The 8,321-nt window shown below is 48.0% G+C and overlaps 1 protein-coding gene across 1 annotated transcript; it reads right to left on the bottom strand.

The window, feature by feature from the left end:
- Positions 1 to 809: 809 nt before the first annotated feature.
- On the bottom strand, positions 810 to 5,772 carry IL10 (interleukin 10). Its single transcript, XM_025404631.1, has 5 exons — positions 5,555 to 5,772; positions 4,617 to 4,676; positions 4,170 to 4,322; positions 3,050 to 3,115; positions 810 to 1,936 (listed from the first exon to the last, which is right to left on the bottom strand). Exons 1-5 carry the CDS (start codon positions 5,717 to 5,719, stop codon positions 1,844 to 1,846), a joined length of 537 nt encoding a protein of 178 aa, XP_025260416.1. The 5' UTR covers positions 5,720 to 5,772; the 3' UTR covers positions 810 to 1,843.
- Positions 5,773 to 8,321: the final 2,549 nt, after the last annotated feature.

Here is an 8,321-nt window from a genome sequence, read left to right as displayed (position 1 = left end):
TGCCTCTGATCTCAGCTCAAAGAAGATTTGGCGGGAGTTTTTGGTTGTGATGACCAATAACAACCAACTGTATGCACTGTGACCATCTGCTAGTGACAGAAGCCCTGTGAGCTCATTATCTTAATCCTCAGGATAACCCAGGCAATTCGTATTCACCCTAAAAACTTCCACTGGCCGGGGGTGGTGGCTCACGCCTGTAATCCTGACACTTTGGGAGGCTGAGGCGGGTGGATCACTTGAGGTCAGGAGTTCATAACCAGCCTGGCCAACATGGTGAAACCCCGTTTCTACTAAAAATACAAAAAATTAGCCGGGCATGGTGGCATGAGCCTGTAGATCAGCTACTCGGGAGGCTGAGGTAGGAGAATTGCTTCAACCTGGGAGGCAGAGGTTGCAGTGAGCCGAGATCATGCCATTGCATTCCAGCCTGGGAGACAGGGAGAGACTCCATCTCAAAAAGCAAAAACAAAAACAAAAACAAACCCCAAAAAACTTCCCCTGTTTTCCTTTCTAATTTTGGTACCTATAGAATCTACTCCTTAGCCTTGAAAATCAGCATGATCTTTAAGGACTTAGGAGCAAATCTTTGAAGGATTGAGTTGTGGGAAGACCATGGTGTCTTTGCTGTTGGCTTTTGCAGTGAGAATAGCTTTTTCTCTGATCGGGTTTGGAGCCTTCCCTCTCTCCTGGGAGGGGGTAGCTGGCTTCCTTTCTCTGAAATGCAGAATTCATTCACCCATTCTCTTTTGTCTTGGGATCTTCGAGAGAACAATTTTAGTCAGACAAGAGTCAACGGACACCAGAACATTATATGAATAAGATACATTTATTTATTCAAAATTAAAATCTGCCAAGAAGACAGACAAACAATGTAACATTCCCAGAGGAATTGAATCAATTCTAGTTAAAACTGAGTTCTATTAGAACCAAATTTATTTTTATTTTTATTTTTTTGAGACAGAGTCTTACTCTGTCACCCAGGCTGGAGTACAGTGGCATGGTATCAGCTCACTGCAACCTCTGTCTCCTGGGTTCAAGCAATTCTCCTGCCTCAGCCTCCCAAGTAGCTGGGATTACAGGTGTGCGCCACCACACCCGGCTAATTTTTGTATTTTTAGTAGAGATGGGGTTTCACCATGTTGGCCAGGCTGGTTAGGAACTCCTGACCTTAAGTGATCCACCCACCTCGGCCTCCCAAAGTGCTGGGATTACAGGCGTGAGCCACCGCGCCCGGCATAGAACCAAATTTAGGTTGTTATAAATAACAAGCTGGCCACAGCTTTCAAGAATGAAGTGGTTGGCGAATGAGGTTAGGGGAATCCCTCTGAGCCACTGGAAGGTGAATTAATCATCAAAGGGGCTCCCTGGTTTCTCTTCCTAAGAGTATTCGTAGCAGTTAGGAAGCCCCAAGCCCACAGACAAGAGAAATTAGAGGGAGGTCAGGGAAAACAGCTCAACAGCTAGAAAGCGTGGTCAGGCTTGGAATGGAAGCTTCTGTTGGCTTCCCAAGGAAGGTTTTTTTTTCTCCCTTATATAACTTATAATTTATCTTAAAACACTCAAATACCATAGGGTATCACCCTATGGAAACAGCTTAAAAACAGGTGAAAATAATAAATATTGAAAAAAAATTATAATATTGGGCTTCTTTCTAAGTCGTTCACAGAGAAGCTCAGTAAATAAATAGAAATGGGGGTTGAGGTATCAGAGGTAATAAATATTCTATGAGAGAGGTACAATAAGGTTTCCCAAGGGGCTAGGTCAGGTATCCCAGAACCCCAGATCTGATTTTGGAGACCTCTAATTTATGTCCTAGAGTCTATAGAGTCGCCACCCTGATGTCTCAGTTTTGTATCTTCATTGTCATGTAGGCTTCTATGTAGTTGATGAAGATGTCAAACTCACTCATGGCTTTGTAGACGCCTTTCTCTTGGAGCTGTGCAGAGAGATAAGAAATATTCAGTTAAATCCCTTCTGGGGATGAAATAGGCTCCCCTTTCCCATGCTCATGGATGGGCATGACCTTGAGTGCAGAGGCTGCTTGTTCTCCCTCACGCTGGGAAGTGAACCAGAGGATAGGCCCAGCTGCCTTGGGAAAGGCAGTGCATTGACCTTCATCTCCTCCAGGCCTGAAGTACGGCTACTGCCTAGCAAAGGGAGCATTCATTTTGCAAAGCGCTGTCTTCAAAATGATGCCTTTTCAACAATTTTAAAGGTCACGTATTCACATGATGATTATGCAGAGTGTGATGAAAAGACATTAGAGGAAGCACTTTGAAAGCAAGATGGTGAGAGAAGGAGAGGAGGGAGCCTTTTAAATGTCTGCGTTCTCCCACCAACACATTGAACAGGCCCTGCCCTGCCGCCCTGATCTACTATGAGAAATTCACACCCCCTAATGTTGGCACTCTGTGCAGTGTCTGTCCCCAGCCCACGAGGAGGACATAGGCCGCATGGTTTCTGGGAAATCAGACTGAAAAAGTTCACGCACAGTTGGAAGTGTGAAACCTTATTTGGTTTGGGAGCTGACATTCTCAGGCACCTTGGCAGGTGCAAGGGGCAGATGGAAAGTGGGCTTGAACCAACTCCAGCTAAGTGAGAATCCGGCTTCCTGCTCACTCTGAGTTCTGGGGAGTCTGGGCTGAACCCCCAGGTGTATTTGTATGTGCACATTTACGTGCCAGCTTCCTGCACGTGTGGGTTCAGCCTAGATTCCCAACAAGCTACTTTCTGTACTTTCTGTTTCCTTTGTCACTCTCCCCAGCACACAGCTCACTGTGTTCACAGGCTGGCCGGCCAGCCTAACCCGCAAGCCTGCAAAGGCAGCGAGCAGTCATTTAGAAACCCCCAAAGACACTTAACAGAAAACAAATACAATCAAGGCGGCAGCTCCTCACTGGCTGAGCAGGTCATACCATCTGTCAGGTTCCCACACTCCTTCCAATGAAGGATGGGGCCTACTGAGTCCCTGCCACCTTCCACGCTTTGGGGTTGGGGAGTGGGCATGGGCTGTGCTCTGCAGACCCTCTCTGCCACCATCCAAGCTCACCTTACTAAAGGCATTCTTCACCTGCTCCACGGCCTTGCTCTTGTTTTCACAGGGAAGAAATCGATGCTGTGGAAGAAAAGAGAAAGTGTTGGTGATCCCGGCTCCCAGCTCCATGTCCATCGCACTTGGGGGACAAGCTGGTGGCATCATGAGGGTGCTAGATTTATCCAAATGCCTCGCCTCACAGCTCCCAGAGAGAACTGAGCCCTGCTTCACCCTTACTAACTATCCAAGGGTCAGAGAAGAACCATGACCCTGGGAGATAAAATGTATTTCTCCAGGACCCACTCCGAGATGTTCGCAAGGCTTGGATGACAGCCCAGGTCTTGGGATTCCTTCCTCTCCCGGAATTCTACAGTATCTCCTGCAGTGCTTAGTGAGGAGATTCTTCAGCCTGTCTTTTTCTGCCTCTCCATCCTGTCCCTCCCTGTCAGTCACAGCCACTGAGGACCATTTCTAAGCATCTGAGGAGGGAAGCTACTGGCACCAAACCCTTCACATAGCCCTGTCCTACAAATAAGCACCAACTGTTTTTCCAATATTGGTGAGAGAACAAGGGAAACCATTAGTAGTGAGGGCATCATGTCAGTTGGAGAAATAAATTACTTAGAGGAATTACTCATAGACACTAACCCGAGAATGAATAGTCCCCTTGTCCCTTCTAAAATGCCAGGGGAAGTCCTGTCAGTCAACTGGGCCCTTCTTAGAGCTTTGCTTTCCAAATGTTGAGATTAAAAGAGGTGAGTGATGTTTCCTCTGCTTGGAAACCTTAGCTCCCAGCCCAGGGTCTAGTTACAAAGAGGCAGTGGAGGCCTAACTGAAGCTCTGGGCTCTTTTCATGAAGAGAGAGAGGGGAGTAGTTAATAACCCACAAATGACTCACAAATAACAGGAAAGCTGTTCGCAAATTTCACATGTAAATGTCTAGCAGCCACCCCCCACGCCTGCTCAAAGAGAAATGAGCAAGAGATCTGACTCCAGGAGTCTTTCCACATTTACAGCTAGCTCTGCCAGTCTGTGTCTTTGCTGTGTCTCTAGATGTGAGTGTCTCTGGATGCTGGTCTGTAGGAGATGGTATTTTGGGGGCAGCTGCAAGGGAAAGAACTGTTCTTCTACTTACACAGCGCCGCAGCCTCAGCCTGAGGGTCTTCAGATTCTCCCCCAGGGAGTTCACATGCTCCTTGATGTCTGGGTCGTGGTTCTCAGCTTGGGGCATCACCTCCTCCAGGTAAAACTGGATCATCTCAGACAAGGCTTGGCAACCCAGGTAACCCTAAGGGCAGGAGCCAAAGGTGAGTGAGAGATTGGTGGAGGTGGCTGGGAGGAGGGGCTGCCGCAAATAGCTTGAGAGGACAGCTTGGTTCCAGCGATCCTCCTTCACCAGAAGCCTCCCCCCAAGGACTGAGCCTTTTGTAAACCCTCTGGCTGCTATGTGCTGAGTTAAGATCTTCCCACTTCTCGTTTTCAAAGCAAAGGAAACAGACCCAATTCCCTGCAATCAGGAAGCAGAGCCTCCCTTCCCTTAATCAGGCTGCACACTCCCCCAGCACCCCGCCCCTGCTCTCACCTTAAAGTCCTCCAGCAAGGACTCCTTTAACAATATGTTGTCCAGCTGATCCTTCATTTGCTGCATGAAGAACAAAAGGAGAATGAACTTGAGGTTTGGGGAAATAACTGAAATGCGCTCTTTTTGATGCCCTTGCGTTTCGAGTTTTTGTTTGTTTGTTTTTGTTTTTTTTAAATCAATTTGGTTCTGGCCCAAAATATCAAAAGGGGAGTTTTAAAAACAGAGGATTCAACAGTGATGGGACCATCACTTAAATCTGGTCCTCCTCCTCAGAGTCAAGTTATTTAAAAAATCTGGCCGATTTTGAAGCGAAAGCAGAAACTTGACTCAGTCCTGGTCTTCTTTCTGCAGAGCTACATTCAGCTTTAAGGAACACCTATGTCAACCCTTCGGTGCCTCGAGCCCCCTCTCATGTCCTGTTCTCTACTTTTCTTTCTCCCCACTGTAGACATCCAGTTCAGCTTGGAAAGATCCCAGGGAATAAGAAGCTCCTTCTAATGCAGGTTTCCCTCATGTAGAGTGCTTCCCCAAACCACTGGTCTTTCAGGTCTGGAAAGGCTCTAAGCAGAGGCAATTTAAGCTTCCCTGTTACAGGGCATGGGGAGCATCTTCACCTCAAATCAGACCTTTCTTTACTTCTCCTAGCCAATAAAGTATAGAGCTCTAGCAGGATCTTATAAGAAGTTTCTCAGCATGAGAAAGAATGCATTTACTTTTTAAGGCAGCTTTTCCTGCACATTTACTGTATCATCTGGCTTAGCTTAACTCACTAAACCTATGGCTTGATCTAGGATTCTCTTAAGAATTTAAGTTTGGGGAAATAGGTGTTGGGGATGGAAGTGGAGGCACAGGAGGAGTGTTCTTCTTACAGCTCCAGGAAAATGCCTAGTTCAGGCAGTCCCAGGAAGAGAGAAAGCACAGGAGGGAATCATACTCACAAAGAAAGTCTTCACTCTGCTGAAGGCATCTCGGAGGTCTCGAAGCATGTGAGGCAGGTTGCCTGGGAAGCGGGTGCAGCTGTTCTCAGACTGGGTGCCCTGGCCTGGGCTGGCCCTCACCCCAGTCAGGAGGACTAGGCAACAGAGCAGTGCTGAGCTGTGCATGCCTTCTTTTGCAAGTCTGTCTTGTGGTTTGGTTTTGCAAGAGCAAGCCCCTGATGTGTAGACCTTCACCTCTCTGTCCCCCTTTTATATTGTAAGCTCAGGGAGGCCTCTTCATTCATAAAAAGCCACAATCACAGGTTTCCCGGCACAGGATTTTTTCTGCTTAGAGCTCCTCCTTCTCTAACCTCTCTAATAAACTTAGTTTTCAAATTTTGCATCGTAAGCAAAAAGGATTGGTTGAACATGAACTTCTGCACAGCTATTTTTAGGATGGGCTACCTCTCTTAGAATAATTTTTTAGCTTCTCAATTAAAAAAAGTTGATTTCCTGGGGAGAACAGCTGTTCTGTGCGCAGAGGTCCGCAGTTGTGGGTTCCCATTCGCGTGTTCCTAGGTCACAGTGACGTGGACAAATTGCCCATTCCAGAATACAATGGGATTGAGAAATAATTGGGTCCCCCCAACCCAGGGTGAATACCCAAGACTTCTCCTTGCTAACTTAGACAGTCACCTTAGGTCTGTGGGCCTTAGTTTCCCCAAGTAAAAATGAGGGGGTGGGCTAAATATCCTCAAAGCTCCCAAGAAGCTCTTCCATTTTACCTTCCAGAGACCGGCTTCCTACAGGACAGGCAGGGTCACAGGATGTGCTCCAGGCTCCTTTACCCTGATTTCATTTGGATTCTCAGGCACACATTTCCTCCTCTTCAGCTGTCCCAGGTGTCCCCCACCCCAACTGTGCTTGGGGGAAGTGGGTAAGAGTAGTCTGCACTTGCCGAAAGCTTGTTATATGCTAGTCAGGTAGTGCTCGCCATGACCCCTACCATCTCTATTTTATAGTGAGCAAACTGAGGCACATCAGTTTGAGAGATTACATCACCTGTACAAGGGTACACCAGTGCCAACTGAGAATTTGGTTCCCTCACCCTACTCTATGCCATCTCCAACACATAGAATGAAACCTTGGATTAAATTGGCCTTAGAGTTTCTTTTAGTTGTAAGCTTCTGTGGCTGGAGTCTAAAGTTTAAAAGATGGGGAGGAAGAAGTTGAAATAACAGGGAAAAGACGTCAGGATTCCGTGGAGGCTGGATAGGAGGTCCCTTACTTTCCTCTTACCTATCCCTACTTCCCCTTCCCAAAGAAGCCTTAGTAGTGTTGTCTTGGATTTGTTTGTGTGTGTGTGTGTGTGTGTGTGTGTGTACAAGGTAAGGGGAGCCAGTTGAGTTGCGGCGTGGAGCATTGCTCTACCTGGGGAAGGACCAGGGCAGTGACATCAGGACTTCTTCAGATATCTGCAAAGTCTCTGGGGATCCTTTGAGACTTCACCTTCCCCTTCCACAGGGACTTTGCCTGCCGTTCCAGTTTAGACTGTAACTGGGAGGAACACTGGCCTAGGTGCAGGAGGCCTGGGCTCTGCCTTGGCCCTGTCACTCTATACTCAGGGCAAGTCACTCATCCTCCCTGTGTCTGTTTTTTATCTGTCCCAACAGGGCAACAGCACTTGTCCTCCTGCCTGCCAGGCAGCACTGAGTTTAAGTAGCCATGGACCCAGATGGAGGGCGTTCCCAGTGTTCTGCTGGGTCTTCACCTTCCTGCATCAGCAATGGGACATCTCCAATGGCAGAAGGTTCTGAGCCTGCTCCACTGGAGAAGGTCACTCACTGCAAGGGGCGCAAACACCTTGGGGCCCAGCCAGCATAGAGTGAATGGGAGGGAGGGATGAGAGGGCCTAGGCCCAGCCTATGGATGTCCCTGCTGTGGTGACCTATGGATCAGGGTCAGGGGACTGTGGTGTCTCTTCCCAACTCTTCAGGGAGTGTCAATATAGAAACCTAAGAATCAGGAAGTGAGAAAGAGCCTTCTAGAAACTAGTATGGAGCTAACTCAGAACTTACTGGTCCTGCCAGCCTTACACTGGCTTAAGGGTTCTGTCTGAGTTCTGCTGCCAGGAAGCAGAGAGAAGGGGACCAGGACCTGGGTTTCCCCTGCTTGCACCTTTCTCCTTCCCTCTCGGCTCCTGGGTTTTCTGGGCTGTGTCTGTGTTAGCCTGCAGGGTTAGCCCCCTCTCTGAGCTGGGTGTTCCAGAAGTGGACTCAGCATAGACACCAGGCAGGCCAGGGGTTCTGAACTCTGGGTGAGGCTGTGAACCCCTCCTTCCTTTGTTTCCCATCATGCCCTATGCTTACCTTACTAGGAAACCTACAACCCTACCATGGTTGTCATTCGTGTACACATCATGCCTTGCCCAATCAGCTTTGAACTCCCTGAAACAGGGCATTGTTTTATTAATCTTTGCATACTTGGTACCTAGCACCGAGTCTGGCCCGTGGAAGGATCAGCTATACTTGGGATGGGCATAGAAGAGTGCCCTATGAGCCTGGAGGGTGTGAGGCTAAGGAGGTGGTCTGGGCACAGGTAAGCACTCAGAAGGAGAAGGAGAGTGACTCAGGGAGGCAGGCAGCCTCCCTTCAATTTTCTTATTATTTGAGATGTGTGTGCAAATACACACACACACACACACAATGTCAGGAGGAAGGGAGTGTAAAAGCCATTTTTACCTTTCTTTCATCTGTAATCTATTAAATAGGGTTGAGGTTAGGATCTA

The sequence above is a fragment of the Theropithecus gelada genome, chromosome 1, assembly GCF_003255815.1.
Source record: "Theropithecus gelada isolate Dixy chromosome 1, Tgel_1.0, whole genome shotgun sequence".
NCBI classification, from domain to species: Eukaryota; Metazoa; Chordata; class Mammalia; order Primates; family Cercopithecidae; genus Theropithecus; species Theropithecus gelada.
The sequence above is the reverse complement of the archived record's forward strand: the minus strand, read 5'-3'. Positions and strand labels throughout refer to the sequence as shown.

Bases quoted from the DNA above. Each gene is read 5' to 3' on its own strand.
- IL10 (XM_025404631.1), bottom strand. From the start codon at position 5,719: ATGCACAGCTCAGCACTGCTCTGTTGCCTAGTCCTCCTGACTGGGGTG. The intron at 4,677-5,554 runs GTGAGTATGATT...TTCTTCATGCAG, and splicing joins GCAGAGTGAAGACTTTCTTT to CAAATGAAGGATCAGCTGGA. The intron at 4,323-4,616 runs GTGAGAGCAGGG...TCCTGCCCTTAG, and splicing joins CCTTGCTGGAGGACTTTAAG to GGTTACCTGGGTTGCCAAGC.